A 22,386-nucleotide genomic window follows, 5' to 3' on the forward strand; every position below is an offset into this window, starting at 1 on the left:
GACAAGATTCTGTTCTGTTTTTTTGACAAAGATTAATATATGTAGCAGTGCTAACGTTATTTTCCTAACTTATAGGTTAGTTATAGACCCAAAGGACATCAAGAGTAGCTCTCAGTATACTTCAAAGCATTCATCGAGTTATGGGAGTTCTTCCAGAGATCGTCTCAAACCTCCACCCTGTAGTTATAAAAGTGCACCTAAAAGTTTAGATGAAATTATAATAAAAGAGCATAAACCCAGAAGTAACCGTGAAGAAGAGAAGGAGAAAGACCGAGATAAAAGAAAAGGCGATGGGGAAAGACAAAAAGATGACCTTGTCAGAAGAGATGTAAAGAAAATTAAACTTAGTAGCTCCTTACCAGAAAAACGAAAACATGAAGATGTAAGTACCTAGCATTATCTATTCATGCTGTGTAGAACCAAAGTTTTAATTGTAAGTTGTTCCGTAACTGAAATACAAACCACGCTATTTAATATGGGTAATTACTTTCGGCGTAGCTGAAATGACGAGCCATTAGAAATTTAACGAGGGTTTACTACCCCACCGCTAGTTAGTGGGAGATAGGGAGGGTAGCTTGCTCCCCCCCCCCCCCCCTACACACACGTGTGCTTGAGCTCACTTTGCTCTTGGCTCGGGTGGTAGTCGGATGTGTCCGCTGTCACCCTCGCCTTCTTTGACATCCATTGCTAATACTTTTTGCTTTTCCTTTGACAGAGTGTGTGTGAAGTTGGCCTTTGCTATGCGAAAGTGTCCTGGATTACCTGACCGCCCTTGTGGCACGTATATGTCGGCGGTCGAGACGGACCCCCACACCTTATGTCCTTACTGTAAGGGCCAGCGATGTGATAGGAATAAAGTGTGTGGTGAGTGTAGGGAGTGGTCTACCTTCCAGTGGGAGAGGTTTTCTCGGCCCGGAAGAAGTCCAGACGGGATATTTCTCCTTCGAAAGTTTCTTTGAAAGGAGAAAATCCCAAGGGCTCTTCTTCCGTGGCCCAAACCTCCTCCGAAGCTCCCACTTGATCGGTTTCTTCCGAGAAACTGTCGAGTGGTAGCGTAGGCCGTAGTTCTGTTGACAGATCTCGGGGTTTGGGAGAGGGAGTTGCCTCCCATAGCGAGGCAGCTTCTCCTCCTCCCCCGGGGGAGGAATTAAATGTACCTGTTTGTAATAATGATTTGTTACAGCTTTGGGCTTCCTTTGGGGCTTGAGGGTTCGCCCTCCAAGGAAGCGTTGTTTGACATAATCAGGTTGGGGGCAGCTGTCAAACAATCGCCGACTAGCAGAGGTTGATCCTCTGTCTATCGTCGACGTTGTTGTGGCAGAGGCTTCCGATGAGTTATATCAAACCTCTGCTCGTGCTGTTCCCGATGTAGCTGAAGGCTTAGTTCCCCCCTCCGAACATCCTTCGAGGGATGAACTAAGTCCAACGGTCTCTCCTGCCGGTGATTCTCCCCCTCGGGGGAGTTCACTCACAGACTCCTCTTCGGAAGACTGCTGATGGTCAGCCCGCTGACCCCACGGCCCCCAGAGGGCGTATAAGGCGTAAAGCCGGCCTTCCTCTTCGCCGTAGAGGCTTTCTTTCACCTCACAAGGGTGTTAGGAGGCGCCTCTTCTGTTCATCATCACCACAGTCCGCCGCAGAGGAACCTCGCCATCTTTCTCCGACTCTACCAGCTACATCCCTGGACCTCTCTGCAGATCGTTCGCGATCTCCGTCGGTGGAAAGTCGTCCTTACAAAGGGCACGTCGACCTTCCACCCGCCAGACCTGCTGACCTGCCGTCGCCGTTCCTGGCTGCTTACGTGCTGTGGGCGCCAACACATCCCGTTGTAAAACGTTCAACGGTCCCTTCGGGGCCTCAAGGGCTTTCGCACAAGTTAGTGCTTAAGTCCCTTACGCGCCAGGTCTCCAATCCGCACAAGCGCTCGCCTGCAGATGTGGTTTCTGTTAAAGCGCGCCCTTATCCTGCTGCGTGCCATGCGCGCCTCCGTTCTCCTGCGCGCCAACGATCTCCTGCGCGCCCACGATCATCTGATCTGGGCGCATTGGGGAAGTTAACCCCTTCCCTTGCTCGCCAGCACTCACCAATACGCCATCGATCGCCAACACGCTGTCAGTCAGCAGCCTTGTTTTGGGTCCCAGGTCAGAGCGGTCATGCAGGCTTTTAAGCCTGTTCTCTCTGAGCTGGGCCAAAAATCATTGGCAGCTTCTACTCCCCTGAAGAGGAAGAGAGGAGTGTCTGGCGTGGTAACTTCTCCAAGGGCGAAGCTAACTTCTCCAAGGGCGAAGCTAACTTCTCGGAAATCCTTGAGGAAGGCCTCCTCACACCCCCCCCCAGACTTTCACTCCCTCCCCTTCGGACAAAGATTTCCCGTCCTCAGGGGAGTCACGCGAGGTGAGGCGTTCCCCCATCGCACCAATGAGGGAAACCCCACCTCGCGCTGGGAAGTCTTCTTGGGTAGGGGTGGAGAAGAGCCTCCCACCATCACTGTTGGAGGCCTGCATCCCTCCCGGGAGGGAATCGAAGGACTCTATAAGACTTTGCCTAAGTCATCCTCAAGGGTAAGACCGGAACCGGCCAAGCACTCGGAGAACGTCCACAAGTCCTCCCAAGAAGAGCCTTTGGGGACAGGAGACTTCGCTGCTAGCCCTTCAGGAGGGGAGCTGCAGGTGTCAGAGCATGCGTTCTGGCAGGTTCTGACCCTTATGAGGAATCTCAATGGGTTTGCGGATCCAGAGATTCCCCCTCGTGAGGGCAAGGACACTGTCTTGGACCGAGTCTTTTGTACTCAAAAACCCTCAAAGGCCAGCGCAGCTTTGCCCTGGTCTCAAGGGGTTAAGAGTACCAGAGACAAGGTCGAAGGCCAGTTCTCCGAGCTTGCCTCCTCCAGCCCGATCCAGTGCCGGCAACAAACTCCTCCCGCCTCCTCGAGTCCATCAGAGGAGGTACTTTGACATCATGGAGGAGACTTGTTTAGCTCTTCCCCTACACCACTCTTTGGAAGAGCTTACCAGGGGAGTCCCTCTAGAGAGAGACTCCAACCGGCAGGTCTCGTTCTCGGCAACAGAGATCCTTAGCCAGGAGAAGGTAGTGAAGTGTGCCATGCAGGCAACTTCGTGGCTGGACATCTGGCTAGGGTCTCTGGGCATCCTGTTACGATCAGAGGACTTGTCCAAAGAAAGTACCGGGAAGGCCATGGAGACCTTTTTACTCTCAGGCACTCGTACAATCGAGTTTCTAGCCCACCAAGTCTCGAACTTGTAGGATAATACTATCTTGAAACATCAAGATGCGGTGTCTGAGAGGTTCCATCAAAAGGTTCCCAGTACTGAGATCAGCAGGCTCAGACATTCTTCCATTATGGGGAAGAACTTGTTCGAGCCTAAGGACGTGGAGCAGGCGGCTGAGAGGTGGAGGAAGTCCAACCGGGACTCTCTCCTTCATAGAGCTCTTACATCAAAGCACTATAAACCTCCAGCAACCACGTCCTACCAAGACCACGAAACTGGCAGCTACAGCAAAGACAACGGTGTCTAAGCCCTTTCCTGTCAAGGACAAGAAAGGCAAAAAGTTCTCCAGGGGAGGAAAGAATCCTAGAGGGAGCGGCCGAGGCCGCAAACGCTAGGATTGGCAGTGCCCCTGCATGTCCACAGTTGGGGGATGCCTACAAAGTTGCGCAAGCAGGTGGCAGCAACTCGGGGCTGATTCCTGGACGATTTCTGTTATCAGTCAAGGATATCGCGTCCCGTTCACAACATCTCTACCTCCCCTGACAGCGAATCCAGTGTCGTTGAGCTCCCTTTCCATGGGATCGGCAAGGGGGCAAGCCCTTCGGGCAGCAGTCGAGGCCATGTTGAAGAAGGGCGCTCTCCAAGAGGTCGTCGACGGGTCCCCAGGCTTCTTCAGTCGACTCTTTCTTGTAAAGAAGGCGTCTGGAGGCTGGAGACTAGTCATCGACCTCTCAGCTCTGAACAGGTCTGTCAAGCAGACCCCGTTCAGCATGGAGACCGCAGACACGGTCAGACTTGCAGTGAGACCGCAAGACTTCATGTGTACACTGGACCTGAAGGACGTGTACTTCCAGATTCCAGTCCATCCGTCTTCAAGGAAGTACTTAAGATTCAGCCTAGACAACAAGGTGTACCAGTTCAAGGTGCTGTGTTTCAGTCTCTCCACAGCACCACAGGTGTTCACCAGTGTGTTCACCGCAATATCGTCGTGGGCACACAGGAGCGGCATCCGTCTCCTTCGTTATCTGGACGACTGGCTGATCCTAGCAGACTCGGAGTCAGCCCTTCTTCGACACCGAGACAAACTTCTGGGACTTTGCCAAGCTCTGGGGATCATGGTAAATTTCAAGAAGTCTTCTCTGCTTCCCACTCAAAGACTGGTATATCTAGACATGGTCATAGACACCAATCTCCACAAAGCCTTCCCATCAGATGACAGGATAGCAAGGCTGAGGAGGGTCACAAGTCCTTAACTAAGACGAGAAGAGCTTCCAGCCCAATCGTGGTTACGTCTCCTCGGTCACCTCTCATCCTTGGCCCGTCTAGTTCCCAACGGTCGACTCAGGATGAGATCCCTCCAATGGTGACTCAACTCCCGGTGAAATCAGGGTCACGATTCCCTGGACGTCATAATCCCTATGGGTCCTGCGGAAGAGACGGACCTTCAGTGGTGGGTGACTGATGAAAACCTACGAAGGAGAGTGGATCTTCTCGTCGTTCCCCCGGATTTGATGCTGTTTTCGGACGCCTCAAAGAAAGGGGGGGGTGGGGGGCACGTTCTGCAACACAGGACCTCAGGCCTGTGGTCAGAATCAGAAAAGTGCCTCCATATAAATCTGCTAGAAATGAAGGCTGTATTCCTGGCCCTTCAACAGTTCCAACAATACCTGGCTGGTCACTCTGTGGTGGTGATGAGCGACAACACCACAGTAGTGGCTTACATCAACAAGCAAGGAGGTAACTTTTCAAAGCAGCTATCCCATCTCGCAATAGAGATACCGAGATGGACCGAATCCCACTCGATTCCACTATCAGCTCGCTTCAATCCAGGCAAGAGGAATGTGCTCGCCGACAGTCTGAGCAGTGAGTACCGAGTGGTCTTTGGATCATCTAGTAGCCGACAAAGTCCTGACTTTGTGGGGTTCCCCGACTGTGGATCTGTTCGCTACAGCGCTGAACTTCAAGCTTCCACTGTACTGTTCCCCAGGCCCGGATCCCAAGGCACTCTGGCAAGATGCCTTCCAACAGCGGTGGGGCAACATCGATGTACAGGCAGTCCCCAACTTACGAACACAATAGGGACCGAGAGTCTGTTCGTAAGCTGGATTGTTCGTAAGTCGTTGGTGTTAAATTTTGGTCTAGGGTAGGCGTAAACTGACTCAGATGTCTACGATTTTCAGCCGTAGAGGTCAACAAATAACCCCATTTCATATAAAATAGGTTATTACAAATATTTTACTTTATCATATTACAGTAGTCTGTATAATACTGTAAAGTTCAGTACAGTAAGTTGTTTTATTATCCTGTACTGCACACTACATAATAGAAACTTGCACAAACAATCGGCCATACCCTGTACATATGCACTGCATTGCTGAATCATCCGACTTAAAGTAAAATCGTAGTAAATATAGTGTACTGTACATTTAGTACAGTACTGTACATTAATTCCTTTTTAAATAAATGTACTGAAAGCTATTTTATTGTTCCATTACCCATTTTTTTTTTTTTTTTTTTACTAGAAACTTACGTAAACAAGCGGCCATTTGCATTATGTACTGTACTGTATGTAATGTTTACCTTTTCACGCTGATCAAATCAGCTGACTTGTACCGTACTGTATTTACTGTATGTAACAGTACTGTGCATTTAACTGCTTCGTGGTTGTTTTGGTAATGTTAAATAAAATGCAGAAGGTTAGTTTACTGAATTGTTTTATTTTAATTTTGACCGACGGAATCATTCTTTGTAGAGTATACGTCACGTATCTTGTGACGTCATATATTTGGCGGAAGCGCGCTGACAAACTGAATGATTTCCTTTCATTATGTTGCCGAGTATCTTATTACAGCATTCCCATAATCGAAACACCGAGTAACGATATCAAGTGTTTTAGTGGTCTGTATCATTAGTTATGAGATTAGTACAACTTACCGTAAAGTTAAGAAAAAAAAGTCTGATGTTATATTTTTTCTGGCGGAAGGCGAGAGGCAAAGCAAGGTATTTTCTTCCGATCCGTTATTATTCCCATAATCGAAAGATCGAATAAGGATATAAAGAATTTTTTAATAATTTTCAAAGAAATATGAAGATTTAACTGCATTAAAAATCAAAATACGGAGAGAGAGAGAGAGAGAGAGAGAGAGAGAGAGAGAGGGGGGTGGTGCTTATTCCGTTTATAACTAATAATAAGGTTTATCAACGAACTGTATGGAAAATGTGATACCCTATAATATATTGGCGCTGTTGTAATATTCACTATGAAGAGATTTCGAATATCAAGAAAATTATATAAACCAGTGTTATTCGTTCTACAGTATATGTGCGCATAATCGTAATACTGCAGCGTCACCTCGAGATCAGCTGATATCCCAACCAAAAGTAAATCAAAAGTAATTGTTGATTATTGAAATGCTCAAGAAATTAAAAAAAATATGAACGTGCTTTAATAAGCCACAATTAAACACAATAACGTCTAATGAAATATGAAGGCTTAATATTGAACGAAAAATTGAATACTGTATGAAGCTTTAGAATTAACTACCCGTATGTGATTGACAGAGCGAGCACACACACACACACACACACACACAGAAAGAGCTACAACGATTTCGCATGATACCTAGTAATAAGAACTGTAGGGAAACTGATTTTCTGTAACATATTGGCGCTGAAGTAATATTCATCTTGAAGATATTTCTAATATGTTAAGAAATAAAAAAAAAATGCAAAAAGTCTGATGACGTTATATTTCTTCGGGCAGAAGGTGAGAGGCAAATCAAGTGGTTTTCTTCCGATCCGTTACTATTCCCATAATTGAAACATCGAATAAGGATATAAAGAATTTTTTAATAATTTTCAAAGAAATATGAAGATTTAACTGCATTAAAAATCAAAAAGAGAGAGAGAGAGAGAGAGAGAGAGAGAGAGAGAGAGAGAGAGAGAGAGAGAGAGAGAGAGAGAGAGAGAGAGAGTGTGTGTGTGAGTGTGTTTTTAAACTTGCGATGAAATCTACTAATGTTTACGAACTTGTTTGGACTTCCGTCAATTTGTGTTCGTATCTCCAGATGTTCGTATCTTGGGGAGCGTCTGTATACGCCTTTCCCACGTTCTGTCTGATGAGGAGGGTGCTCAACAAGACCAGAATATCGATCAATCTCTCGATGACCATTATAACTCCGCTATGGCATCACGCGGAATGGTTCCCAGACCTTCTGCAACTCCTAACGGAACTTCCGAGAGAACTCCCTCCACGACACGAGCTACTCAAACAACCACACGCCAACATCTTCCACAAAGCCGTAGCTTCACTACGACTTCCCGCCCGGAGACTATCCAGCGTCTCCCCGCTAAGAGAGGATTTTCGCAACAAGTTGCGAACAGGATGTCGGGACACCTGCGAAAGTTATCCGCATCTGTCTACCAGGCAAAGTGGGGAGTTTTCTGTGGTTGGTGTCGTGGAAGGGGTATCTCTCTACTTGATGCCTCTATTCCAGCAATAGCGGAGTTCTTTGTGTATTTGCGGGAAGAAATGCGCCTTTCAATCTCGGCAGTGAATTAAGTCTAGACTTCAGGCTCAAAGGAGTGGACCTTTCTTCCTCGCTGGAACTTTCCCTACTCATACGAAGTTATGAACTTACCTGCCCTCAGTCGGGAGTGAAACCTCCTCCATGTAATGTGGTTCGAGTTCTCAGGTCTCTGAAGAGACCTCCCTACAAACCATGACGCCAGGCTTCAGATCGCCACCTAACTTGGAAGACGATGTTCCTACTAGCTTTGGGCTCGGCCAAGCGAGTCGGTGAACTTCATGGGCTTTCTTATGACATCACCCATTCAAGGGGATGGGGGAGGTAACGTTCAGATTCGTCCCTGAGTTTGTTGCTAAGACTCGGAATTCGGGAGTGCCGGACCCTGGGTTCAACTCTTTCCAGATTTCGAGTCTTCGTTCTGTAACAGATGACCCAGACCATCTCCTACTGTGTCCAGTAAGGAGTCTGAGGCTATATATCAAAAGAACGGCTGCAGTTCGTCCCCAAGTGCAGGCATTGTTTGTGAGCACTGGGAGAACTAAGAGGAGGATTACCAAGAATACCATCTCGGCATGGATTTGTAGGGTGATCCATCTGTCCCTGAATCCTGACCCTCCATCACATCGCCCTAGAGCACAAGATGTCAGGGGCGTAACTATGTCCCTGGCCTTCAAGAAGAACTTTTCAGTGACGCAGGTTCTACAAGCGGGGGTGTGGAAGCGTCAGACGACCTTCACAGCCCACTACTTGCAAGACGTGACCCACAGGAGGCTCGATACACTCTCTATTGGCCCTGTGGTGGCTGCACAACAGCTGGTTTAAAACCTCAGGCTCCTTAATGGACAAGTAGCAGAAGGTTGAGGGCATTGTTACCTGGTCTTAGTCTGCATGAAGGAAAAGGTATGTCTGGCCCTTATTCTTTTCTTCATCCTCCCCTCTCTTGGGGAAAGTAGCATCCTGGGTTCTCTGCACAGCTGACCTCGAACAACTGTAGGTAAACCATGTTTCCTTGTGTTCCTAGTACAGTATTAAGCTAATACTGTCACGTCCCCATACCCTGACGAGGTGGTATTTGGAGAGTCCTAGCCTGAAGTTTCCATCTAAAGGACTACAGGTCAACTTCCTAGGACGAGTCTCACTTCATACCTTCACACACAGCTTACGTAGGCCGCAGCCCTTGCACAGCAAGGTTCTAGCGAGGTGCAGGGACTCCTTATTGTTGAGTGCTGAGACTCAGATACTGAGTCCCTGGGCAAAGCCAAAAGCCAGTACTGGCTGGGACTTGCCACCCTTCCTAAGGGGTTAGTCACCTATATTAAACAGCGTGGTTTGTATTTCAGTTACGGAACAAATGACAAATTCGTAGGTAATTTGTATTTTTCCTAACTATACAAACCTTAGCCATTTAATCAAACTTGCCCACTAGCCATATCCCCCATGAAGTCCTCCCTCTAAGCAGAGTGAGCTCAAGCACAGGTGTGTGTGATGGGGGGGGGGGGGGGGGGGGCGGTAGCAAGCTACCCTCCTTACCCCTTGCTAACTAGCGGTAGGGTAGTAAACCCTCATTAAAATTCTAATGACTCGTCATTTCAGCTATGCCGAAAGTAATTACCAATATTGAATAGCTAAGGTTTTTATAGTTAGGAAAAATACAAATTACCTACGAATTTGTCATTTTTTTTATTTTAGTTTTTCCAGTTTATTATTATTATTACTACTTGCTTAGTTACAACCCTAGTTGGAAAAGCAGGATGCTATAAGCCCAAGGGCTCCAACAGGAAAAATAGCCCAGAGAGAAAAGGAAATAAATGAACTACAAGAGAAGTAATTAATAATTAAGATAGATGCATGAAGAATGGTAACATTCAAATAAATCTTTCATATGTAAATTATAAAAACTTAGAAAAACAAGAGGAAGAGGAATAAGAGGGTGTGCCCAAGTGTACCCTTAAGAAAGTGAACTCTACCCCAAGACAGTTGAAGACCATCCTTTTCCAAATGACATTTGTTCCTACACTACAAACCTGTAACTGTTTATTAGGGATTATATTTCGGCGGAGCTGGTAGAACTAGCCATTAAGACTTGAAGCGAGGTGGCAATTACCCAAGCTGCTAGTTCACGTGTGGTAGTAGGTGGAGTAGCCAGCTAGTGAATCCGAGCCACTTTTTCTTTTGGCCTAGAGGAGAACAGACATGTCCGCTCTCTGCTCTTGCCCCCTCTGTTGGTCCAGCACTTTAATGTAATAGAGGGGCTTTAGAATCTCAATGATGGTCTGGGCAATGGTGGTGGGGTAATCTACCCCGGTAGATTCAACTATTCCAGGGCCAGTTCTAAGAGACCATTCTAACCCTGGACCTCTATAAACCTTCTTTATTTCGGTTTTTCTCCTCTTGCTATATCTGAATTTTGTTGACGACCGTTATTAGAACATTAACCAGTTTTTGTATATGCTTCAAATATATTGTAGATACCATCACTTTCTGGCAGGCCTAGTCTGTTAAGAGTTGGGCTCCAGTGATCCAGTTTTAAGTCATCCCATATTTGCAGGCAATGGGTGTTGCTAGGCATTGGAGTAGTCGGTGTGAGGAGTAATTACCCTGTTGACCAGTGTATGCCCACATAAAGAGAGGCACCCCCTCTCTAATAGAGAACTGTTCCCCGCTGAAACTTCTTCTCATGTTGAGCCACACAGAGGACTGACATCCTCTGATAAAAGGTGGATAACTGGCTTGCTCCTTCTTTGGAAACCAATCCCTCTGGTGACAACATGGAAAATACAAACGTGGACCTCGGTACAGACCACTCCAACTCAGGTTCTAATATTATAATATTAGAACGAACAAGGGTAATTTTACCATTTTTAGTAATGCAAGGAGTGTCCTTCAAGCTTTGGAAGTTTTTAATTTTAGTAACCCTCTAGTTTTAAAGATTTTAGAGTGGCTTTTTATTATTGGATGGAGAGGTATAATGGTTCGATTTTATTGGGTTCCAGCACATGTTGGTGTGTGGGAATGAGAAGGCCAATTTACTGACGAAGAATGCTGCATCCGAGTTGCTACCAAGAAGGTATCCCATTCCATGTAATGATTTCCTACCTAACATCAAGAAATTGTTTTGCAATGAATGGCAATAGCACTGGGATAGTCTAGATGGCAATAAAATGAGAGAAGTAACAGATGTCATATCTCCTTGGAAGTATAACTTGATGCCCCGAAAAGTTTCAGCTGATGGGCCAACACCAACCGTATTGCGACGACTGTTTAGTACCTTTAACAGTGAGGCATTTGTTGACCGAATGTATCATTTATAATAACTTGAGAAATAGATATCTGTTTGAGGCTCGAGGCGAGGAGGGCAAGTTCATTCTTGCCAAGATTCTTGGACATGATGTGTCCTACTATGCGAGCGGCATTTTTAGATTTATTTCAGAAGCAGGTCTTCTGAAAACTATTTAACTTCTATAAGGACATTCAACTTTTATGGTTGTAATTGAATATTCTTTTATTTTTTATATAAAATAAATTTGTTCCGTAACTAGAATACAAACCACGCTATTTAAGAGGGGTATTACTTTTGGCGTAGCTGAAATGACGAGTCATTAATTTTTAACGAGGGTTTACTACCCACACCGCTAGACACACACACACACACACCTGTGCTTGAGCTCACTTTGCTCTTGGCTCGGATGGTGGTCGGACGTGTCCGCTCTCATCCTTGCCGTCATATTGGCAGCCATTAATGCTTTTTGTTCTTTCTTTTTCTAGTTACTGTTTACGTGAAGTTGTCCTTTGCGACCATGCGCACCTGCCCTGGTTTTCCCGACCGCCTCAGTGGAACGTTGGAGACTGATGCAACGTTCTGGAGAAGCAACTCTGTGTTCGCCTCTCGTTACCTCAGAGAGGTGAGAGTGGAATATGAGAAATGCTATACTTTGGGCCCATACGTAGCTACGGCTTCTGTATTAGGCAAATGAGTTACTACCTCCCCTCAACCTTAGTTTTTGTATACCCGTGTGTGGGTTGGTGTTTTTATTGGTTGTCTAAGGACGTCGACTTGTGGTACAGTTCCCTTAGTCTAGATGGATAGTATATATCTATTCTGCAAGGTTATGTAGTTAGTTTTAGTAAGGTTGCAGTTTTTAATATAAGGGTCTAAGGTAGTTCTAAAGTCTAGTCAAGTTGTTGGTCTCACCCCGTTGACAGACTCGATTGAGTTGTTTCAGCATAACAGGTCCACTCCTGGCTGACACTCCTAAGGGAAAGCGACTCAAGAGGCAGGAACCTTTGAAGTCAGCTACCTTAGCAGGTAAGGAATCAAGGTGTTTTTTCTCCTACAACTTTTTGTTGTTTCCCCAACGATGTTTACTGTCTGTCACCCTCCTCCAAATGTATGAATCAGCTATATATATAACTGCCAGGTAAGTTCTATTCATAAAAATGGAGTTTTTATGATAAAACAAACTTTTAAGAATACTTACCTGGCAGTTATATATATATTTTAAGGCCCACCCACCTCCCCTCAGGAGACAGGTCGGGCATAGATGATCTGAAGAACAGAAAAGAGGAATGATTCCAAGTACCACCCTGTAAGGGTTGTTAACCACCTAACCGCTCATCCACCACAAGGCGGTTGCCGCGATTTTTGAAAAATTCTGCCGAAAGTCAGACTATAGCTGTATATATATAACTGCCAGGTAAGTATTCATAAAACTTTGTTTTATCATAAAAATTCCATATTAATCAATCAATCTATACTCTCAAAAGACTTTGGCCTTTAATATTTCAGATTCTTTTTCTTTTTACGTGTGTTCCTTCTTTTGCGTCTTCATGCGGACTTGTCCATGGCCTGAAGGCCGTTCTTGTCCTCCTTCCAGACCGACCTCCATTTGTTATGTCCGACCTGCATGGGATGCCGCAGTGACCAGGGTATACCTCGGAGTGTAAGGAGTGGTCTGCTTCCCAGTGGGAGAGATTTGGCCGTCCACGTAAGAAGTAAAAGAGGGATTCTTCACCTTTGGGGTCTTCCTTAAGGGCGAAGAAACTCGGACATAATCTTTGACCACTGTGTCTTTTCTGAGGTCCGGTCGAGTAGGAGCGTAGACCCACTTACTCGAGGGCAAGCTCAGAGATGTGCTGACGTTGCTGCTTCCCCTAAAGTAGAAGTTTTGCCCCTCCCTCAGGTGAGTCCTCACTCTTGATTTGTTGCAGGTTTGATCATCGCAGGGTGTGGCAGGGCCTCCTTCCATGGACATACTTGTAGAGCTTCTGCGGCACGAGGCCCAGAGGGGTCCTTCTCCAGTGTCCTGCGAAGTGAAAGTCCTTTCCCTAGTGAGTGCTGTTATTGACACTCTTACTGTCTGGGAGGCCCACCTGTTACCTTGTCCTAATCCTGCGCGCCTGCTCGCCTCCCCAATGACTGCCTTCTGCTGATAAGGAGACCTCACACCATCCTAGATCTCTTCGTCTTCAAGGAATTGTAGTCCTCTACGCGTGCCCAGACGTTCGTCCTCCCTCTCTGTTAGACAGCATTTTAGTTCCTGATCTTCACGCCATTCTCGTGACCGTCACTTGCCGGTTCGTGCTCGTAACTCAACATCTTGTGACCGTCGCTCTGCAGACCATCGTTTGCCTGTTCATGATCTCCACTCACCCACTGGATGCTCATCCCCTGCCTGCTGTTCTCCTGTCCTGGATCACTTGTCACCTCCTGATCACCCACTCGTCATTCACCTGTTAGCCAATCCCCAGCTCGCCGTTCGCCAACGCGTCACTCCTGCACGCCGACACCCCTACTCATCATTCTCCAGTCTGTCGGAGGTCTCCAAGACCTAATATGCCTTCTGCACGTGCTCCTGCGAGCGATCAAGGTCCAGCACCCCGACAATCATGCAGAGAGTAAGAGTAGTAGCATTATTGGAGCACCCTTCACCTCGTCAGGCCTCGCCAGCAAGAGGCGGACAGCCTCTTCTTTTCCTCGAAGGGTTCAGGGACCCTCCAAATAAGTGTGCTGGAAGATCTGCAGATGCCTATTATTAGTAATATTACTACTAGCTAAACTACAACCCAGTTGAAAAACCAAGATGCTATAAGGCCAAGAGCTTTAACAGGGTAAAATAGCCCAGTGAGGAAAGAATATAAATAAATGATATGAGAAGTAATGAACAATTAAAATAAAATGTCGTGAACACAGTAACATTGAAACAGATATTTCATATATAAACTATAAAAAGACATATCAGCCTGCTTAACATAAAATTATTTGTTGTAAATTTAAACTTTTGAAGTTCTACTGATTCAACTACCCGATTACGAAGATCATTTCACAACTTGATCACAGCTGGAATAAAACTTCTATGCAGGTTGATCAAGGTAAGCAACTTTCTCCCCCTCAGTTCGAGGAACCAAGGCAGCATTCCCCAAGGAGGCTATCTCCACCACCAGGCCTCCCCAAGGACACCCTGGACGTGTTGGCTTTGGGGAAACCAGGCAGGCGGTTGTAGACACAACCCAGAAAGGGTACAGGTTTGTGCATCCAACACAGCCTTCCTAAGCAGAGGTCAGCAGTGGCTTCTACCCTGAGGATTTCTTTAGAGAAGTCAAATGTTTCTCTCCTTGAGGACAGCCTGCCTGGTCCTTCAATGGCCACTGATTTTGTTTCTGGTTCTTACTGTCGAACAGAGCATTCATATTCATTGGAGGGGAGTCGATCTCCTTGGGAAACTGCCAAGCCTTCATGAAGACGCTGAGGATTTTTGGGCCCTGAAGGTACGAGCCCATTACCCTGTACCAACAGAAGCAGAGAACCCAGAGTCGGGTTGTGCCTTTGTGGAAGTTCTTGCTCTCATTCATGAGTGCAACAAACTGGGTACGGCGTCCATTGCACCAGCTTCAGGTATGTCCTCGGAGATTAATAAGAGCTTCCATGGCTGAATCTTGCTAGTTGGCCCTGGATCAAGTTCAGGATCAGATCTGTGGATTATAGAACTCTTGCTTAATATCAATCCAACAAGGTTCTTCCTCCCACACATAGAGGCAACAAAGTTCTATAGTATCGACTATTGTGTTCTTTGTCAGAACTTCTACACGTTGACCCCTCAGTGTGTGCATTGAAGGGGAACTTCCCTTGGAGATACTCAGATCAGAAGGCACGCATTCTGAATTGGCAGTCGTGGATACTTATACCATGGCCACTCTCCAAGTAGTCTCGTTACTTAACCAGTAGTTAGGCGACGTACATACTTCATGAAGACGACGAGGTTATCAACTCATGACTTCTGGTAAAAGTACGGGAGACTTGTACTCTGATGCATCGGGTAGTAAACTAGTAGTGGTCCAACTGTGTTTTGAAAAGACGAACGCTGTCTTGTCCTGACCCTCAAAACTAGTGGTCTAAATGTAATGATGCTCCATATTGTTTCACCTTTCAAAATATTTCTCATTTTCTTTGTTATTTCACATGCATTTGCTGCTTAGAGTAGCATACAAGCCTTGTGTAACCATCATAAGTCTTGCTCTCTAATATTCTCTACACATTTTGTCTTTGTAATCTGAAAATCTGGCTAGAAAATGTCAATAATGGTGATGAGTTTAACTAGACCAGTGGTTCACATCTTCATAATTACATTGCTGTCTCGAAGCTTTAGCTAATTGCAGTTCATAAGAACTTCAATGAACTCCAGAAGGCTGTTTGAACACTTGAATTAAAAAGTAATTTACTCCATAGAAATTTATAAATAGGATTAACTCATTCAAAACCCCAAAACTCACTCATTATAAAGCATTTTTATACAAAATTACTATAATTACATGCATAAGGTGCTACAAAAGTGTAATTTAACTTACCTGCAGTAACGAGAGATGATGGCCTAAGTGAATGACTGCCTGGCTAGATTGGAGATGAGCGCACCACTCACACTTTATAATGATGTCTCTCTCTTAATTTTATTATGGCTCCCAAAACTTTTATTTTTGATTTATCACTACTGCTAACCTTCTTGGGTTTCATTCTAAAACTTTATATAGCAGAAATCAATGAAGATCAAGCAGCAAAAAAATAACAAAATGCACAATGAAGGGAGCTACTAAAAAAATGAGCATACCATGATGTTAAACCTTTGTCTAGGTTGGCATTATGTCACTAGCAATATGCATTCAAGTCATACAGGTTTAAGCTCTCATAGTTGCCTAATCTATCACCAAATGATATTTGATTTCTTGCTATTAAAATGATAGAAAATTTATTTTGAACACCAGTCTGTGTGTTTTCAGATCTGTTCAATGTACAGTATCTTTGGACCTTCTACTTATTGTCCATCCATCCATATACCAAAGGCACTTCCCCCAATTTTGGGGGGTAGCCGACATCAACAAGAAACAAAACAAAGAAGGGGACCTCTCTACGTTCCTCCAGCCTAACCAGGGACTCAGCCGAGTTCAGCTGGTACTGCTAGGGTACTGGTATTGTGAGTTACTGTATATGGGCTGTGAATTGAAATAACACCTACCCTGGAATGGTTTGCTGTGTATCTTGTTTGCCAGACTTTGAAATAGATTTAGAGTTTCCCAGCTCAGTTTATCAAACCATCCTTTTTGCGAATTCATCAAGTAACTTTTGCCCAGTGAGTCATGAAGCAACACCATAAAAGTGGTGATATCATGCTGAAGGGGTTACTAAAGAATTTTTGTGTTGATAATTTTTTCCATACAGAAAATTTACTTGTTGGGCAGTTGCCATGAACTGCAGTGTTTTCTGGTTGGGTGGCCTAAATTCCATAAAACCACTCCAATCTTTCTGACAGAAAAGTGAGTTTTGACTTTTTATGTCCAATAAGGAATGTTCCCTTGCTAAGGTTAATGTTTTTAAGAATTAAGGGACATGCATGTTCTACTTATACTCACAAGGCAATATTTAAATTGTTGTAAGGGTTTATGCAAGTTGTTGATATATGTGGGTTATATGCAGATTTTAGAATTAATTCAACTTTTGCATAACTTTCAAGAAAACAAAGATTAAAGTGTTGAAACATTATAGTATAACACATTTTCAAGTGATGTTACTGTATATTTTTGGTTTTGCTTTTTTAAGATCTCAAAGATTGTACAGTATATCAAAGAATAGACCATAATATTACTTCATTTTAGGCCAAAGCATACATATTAACAGTATATACATTATTGACATAATCAGGAAATTAGCAATGATGTTCTTGAAATATTATGCTAATCATAGTTTGCTGGTCTGATGTTGGCCAGTGCATTTAGTTTGCAATAAATCAAATAAGTATATTACAATTGGGGAAGCCTTCAAGTAGCAATATATAAATTTGTTTTTACAGAGTTCGAGCAACAGCAGCCAGAAAATCAAATTGAAACATGCTATAAAGTGGCCGTAAGTTATGTGCACTATGTCATTTTTATGAGTGTCCAATCATAGGGGAACCCATTTTGGTGGATTTAAGATAAGGGTAAACCCCTTTGTAATGTATTGTAGTAGTTTTAAGCTTCTTTCGTGTTTTCTATTAAAAACTACACTTTAGGAAAGGTCTTTGCAAAAGTATGTATGTGATCTCCATGTCAGTCATGTTTGGTTCAAGTAACTTCACCTCATCTCTCATACATTGTACAAAGTTTTAGTACTGTTGAAGTAACTAATCATACTGGGTAAAGTACAGTAGTACAATTTTACTTGAACTCAGAATGTGTTCCTTAGGATCCCATTGAAAAAACATGCAAGTTTGTTAGCAAGACAGTACTGATTGCTGAAGTAGCATCAGATAATAGACTTTCATTTAACCCTTTTACCCCCAAAGGACGTACTGGTACGTTTCACAAAAGCCATCCCTTTACCCCCATGGACGTACCGGTACGTCCATGCAAAAAAATGCTATAAAAATTAATTTTTTCATATTTTTGATAATTTTTAAAGAAAATTCAGGCATTTTCCAAAAGAATGAGACCAACCTGACCTCTCTATGACAAAAATTAAGGCTGTTAGAGCAATTTAAAGAAAATATGCTGCAAAATATGCTGGGGAAAAAATAACCCCTTGGGGGTTAAGGGTTGGAAATTTCCAAAGAGCCTGGGGGTAAAAGGGTTAAGAACTTCAGACCATCTTTTTTCATTTATCTGAGCACTCATGATATATTTTGGACATAGCTAATCCTTTTTATGTGAATGGAATGTTTCTGTAATTATTAGATTACAGTATTGCATACTCTAATTTGGATATCAACAGCTATTTGCTATAGATTTTTTTAACAAATTATGTACAGTATTTTAGATTGTTTTATAGAATCTTAGTGGTTGGTAATGCAGTACATGGTATACTGTACAGTGTAATAAAGACAGAAATTGGAAGCTTCCAAATAACCGTAAATTATATCCATTTTGGATGATAATTTTACAAAAAAACTATATTTATGCAGAATTGAATTTATGTTAATAGTAAGTCTTATTATACATATTAACTTAATACTTTTATGTTTTACTATATTGAGTTATATACCGAGTATATACCTATTCTCCGCATGAAACCTCAATGAAACTACACAGTCCATGTGATATCTGTTTTGAGCCTTATTTAATACAGCAATAGGTTATCCAGAATCTTCATTGTTGACTTTTCTCTTTTATTTTATTTATTGTAAACAAACAGACCATATAATGAAAGTAAGGAAACAGATGGATAGAGTACAAGTAAAACTGCTTAGTATGAAAAATAGCTTGTAATTACTGGAGGACTAATTAAGAAATAATTGAATACCAGATACGTAAGAAACTAGAAAAAACAGGTTTCCACTGTATCTAAAAGTAAAAGAACAAAGGCATGTCATCGTACAGAGTCTGGTACAGCTCATAAGTCTCGGAATATTGATTGTACAGACCCCAATTTGCATAACACAACTGTATGGAACCTGAGGTTACCGAGTTGCCACATATAGAAACAAAGATGCTCCAATGATTTATATAGGATAGAATTAAAAGGTGAGGCTTAGTACCTCAAGCTGCCATTATAGTTTCACTTTCTTACCAAGAAACATTATGACCTTTATTAGCAGGATGTTAATGAATTACATGTAAATGGCTCAAAATACTGGGTTTGTTTCCATTTTTTTCATAGATTTTCTGATTTTTTTTGTCTGCCTTCTATGAATGTTTAATAGGTATCAATAACAATCTTTTTAGGGTTAGAGGTTTTCATTAACCTGTGTGGATAAGATCCAAGGCCGCAATACTGTTTTGGTCTCATACATAGCTTAGTCTTGGCTCAGATCATTCATGTATGAACCTGGTGAGATAATATAAGAGAATGTCTGTGATGCCTATCGACAGAAAGTAATAAAACTGTTCTTAGCTTTGCTTTGTAAGTTTATTGACCTTACAGTGCAAAGGAGTAGAGTGCTCACTTGAAAGTGGTTCAAATTTCAAGATGAAAATTACATATATACATTTTTTTACTGTAGTGTTTATCGAAGTCCCAATAGGAATGGTTGGCTGAACATCATGATATTATTGGGAAACTAGAATGTGCAAAACTTTAGGAGTTACTAAGCCAGATACAGGAAGCCCCTTAGATAAGAAATTTCAAAGCTAAGCCAGTGTGTGTGCAATAAACAATTTTTTACTTGCAAAGCAAAATACAGTGCTGTACAACTTTATTAACCTTTTAAAAGGCATTTTATTATGCAGAAATTTTTTTAAGCATATGTAGGCGAGCTCACTACAATTAGCAAGGACAGCTGACTGAAAACAATAGACACTCATGATTGAGTATTAGAAGAGCATTGCTTTAAATTTTTAGTAATAATAAAGAGATGCTTATACAGTGTGAGGAGACAATTTAGATAAGTTAGGTTTGTTTGTATCATTTTATTCAGTTTTTAATATAACATAGATTTTGTTGTCATATTTTTTCACTATACTGTATAATGTAGTTGTATAGTTTATAGTATGTGTGCAAACAAGTAAGGAAAAAAAAGATGATTTTTGCTGTTATTGTTATTCCATAGCATGAGGTGTAGAAAAGCAAATGCAAAAAAAAACATTTTTTTCATGTGTCAAAGTCTTTATTTTCTTGAGGAACAACACCGCACAGCACAACAGGTGTGACACCATCAAATTTGTTGATGGGGAGGAGGATTAGGTGTAAATTAGATTTGTTGTATCCAAGTTTTCAAAGTGATTTGTAAGAAAAAGTGTATGTGCAATTTGAAAGTCTCCCAAAAGTAAGGCATTTTTCCCCTTATTCTAATGAGATATCATCATCAAAGTGGTTCAACCAGAAAATTGTTTTCCTTGTAGACTCATGCGGGCTAACCAAAATTATTTTTATTTTGATAGAGGGTGAAATTTAGAGGAAGACCAGTTAACAAAATCTAGGGCAGAAAGTAGGCAAGAAACCAAGGGGGACAGGAAATTAGCAAGAAAATTTGGAAGTTATGTTTCTTAAGTTCATTGTATTCTCTTCTGTGGATTCTTCAGCTTGTACCTACATGCAGCAGATTTTTGCATTCAAGTACTGTAAATCTAAAAATTTTATTTAACTTTACTTCTAAGCTTACTAGATTACTGTAAGAAGAAGAGAAAAACTGTAGCTTTTACATGATTTAAAAAATAGTTGTTCCGTAACCGAAATACAAACCACGCTATTTACAAAGGGTTATTACTTTTAGCGTAGCTGAAATGGCGAGCCATTAGAATTTAACGAGGGTGTATTACCCCCGCGCTAGTTAGCGGGGGGGGTAGGGGAGTGGTAGCTAGCTACCCCTCCTCCCCCTCACACACAGGTGAATACCCACTTTCACTTTTGGCTCGGACTGTGACAGACGTCTCTGTCTTGGTCCTCGCTTGGCAGCCATTGTCTGTTTTGTCTTTACTTAATCGCTTACTTTTCTTTTACTCAATATATATGTAAACATGTTTTCATGTTTGTATATATATTTGAGTATAGAAATAAGTAAGTTTCCTTTTCAGATGTGTGTGTGTAGTGTACGATATCTACGTGGAGGCCTCGGCAGTTAGGCCACCACGGCCTAATTTTATGGGTTGCGATCGAGTTTGACTTCGGTCTTTCTCTCTCTCTCTCTCTTGAGGTCGTTCACCCTTTTACTATGTTTTACTACGCCCTTGTAGCTTCCTTCCCGTGTGGGTGGGGTTGCTACTCCGTACATTTTGTCTCAATTAGTTTATGAATCTAATTGTAGTTGTTAATTTTTCAGCTTGTAGAACGATTCCTTTCGGGGTTTTCGTTTTTTTCCTTAGTGTTCATTCATTTTTAAATTACATAATTACATAGTTACATAATTATAATTGTTATAATTCTGTTTTGGTTACAGCTCTCCTTCCGCGAGTGTAAGTGTTGTGAGGGCACGTGCCTGTTGTGTAATTCTTGTTCCTTTTCCTCGGGATTCCTCTTCGGAGCCTTCCCGGGGGAATGAATGTGTACTAATATTATTTGTTTTATTTTTTTACAGTTACCGATCTAGTTCGTTTCTGTAATATAGCAACGGTGTGAGCTGTCTGGTTGAGTCCTGGGGATTCGGCTGTTGCTGCCTCCCCCCTTGTATTGTCGTCAGGGGCGTGTCTCCTTCTACTGGTAGTACTCCCGTGTCGACGGACAGCTCTCCAGTTCATTTTAGAACAGTCAGGAGGCTTGCCTCCTTGGGCGGATAACTTTCCTTCCGAGGGAAGTTTTTTCCTGTCCAGGCTTGAGCTTTTCCTCTTTTGGGGGGTTCTTCTCTTGCCTTTTTTTCGTGCGACTATGCTCTTGGTGCTGAGCGGTCGCACCTGCAGTTTCGCTCAAGGGGCTGGGCAACTGCAGGAGCTCCTCTTCGGAGGATTGCCCCTTTTAGGTCACTGGCTGACCAGTCTCTTCCACGAAGTGTTTCTCTTTCGTTCGCGAGAGAGTACACTCATAGAGACTCCTCTTCGGAGGTTTCTTCTGTTGCTGTTGCTGTTGGCCTCCCTCGCCGTAAGGCCTCGTCGTAAGGGCCTCTCATCTCCCTATAAGGGTGCTTGAGGCGCCTTTTTGAATCTCCGTTTGCAGCCTACAACTTCTTTTTCTCGATCTTCCGTCTTGGTGCAGATGGACAGCAGTCTAATCTCGTCTTCCGACGGGCAACGGTCTTCCCGACGGACAACGGTCTTCCCGACGGACAGCGGTCTTCCGACGGACATCAGTCTCCCGGCGGACAACGATCCCTTCGGGGCAAAGGGTTGCCCCCACGGGGGTTCTTCCCTTGCGTGTCAGGGTTTCCCTGCGCGCCCTTCTGTTCGTCAGCGCTCTCCTGTTCGTCAGCGCTTTCAAGATGATCTTCCCTGCGGTTCCTGTTACGTGCCCTGTGCGCCCACGTTCGCCCTCGCGATCTAGAACTTCGGTTCAGGTCGGGGTCAAGGACTCTTCTTCTTTGCACAGGCTTCCACGCGTAGCCTTCTGCTCGTCAGCGATCATCAGCTCGTCAGCGATCATCAGCTCGTCAGCTATCATCAGCTCGCCAGCGATCGTCAGCTCGTCAGCGATCATCAGCTCGCCAGCGATCTCCGGATCGCCCACGTGTGTTACAGCTGGCACGCCAACGTTCTCCAACACTTCTGAAGGAACATGGTTCGCCAGCTACTAGCTCAACTGC

General features: G+C 43.5%; 1 protein-coding gene across 1 annotated transcript in view; it reads left to right on the forward strand.

Annotated features, from left to right (window-relative positions):
• Positions 1-18,358, forward strand: part of LOC137624538 (ashwin-like) — a 55,667-nt gene extending 37,309 nt beyond the window's left edge. The window contains exons 3-4 of the mRNA XM_068355420.1: positions 76-382; positions 17,095-18,358. Coding sequence (XP_068211521.1) covers positions 76-382; positions 17,095-17,151 — 364 coding nt within the window. The 3' untranslated portion in view covers positions 17,152-18,358. The remainder of the gene's footprint in view (positions 1-75; positions 383-17,094) is intronic.
• The last annotated feature ends 4,028 nt before the right edge of the window (positions 18,359-22,386 follow it).

The sequence above is a fragment of the Palaemon carinicauda genome, chromosome 31 (genome assembly GCF_036898095.1).
Source record: "Palaemon carinicauda isolate YSFRI2023 chromosome 31, ASM3689809v2, whole genome shotgun sequence".
NCBI classification, from domain to species: Eukaryota; Metazoa; Arthropoda; class Malacostraca; order Decapoda; family Palaemonidae; genus Palaemon; species Palaemon carinicauda.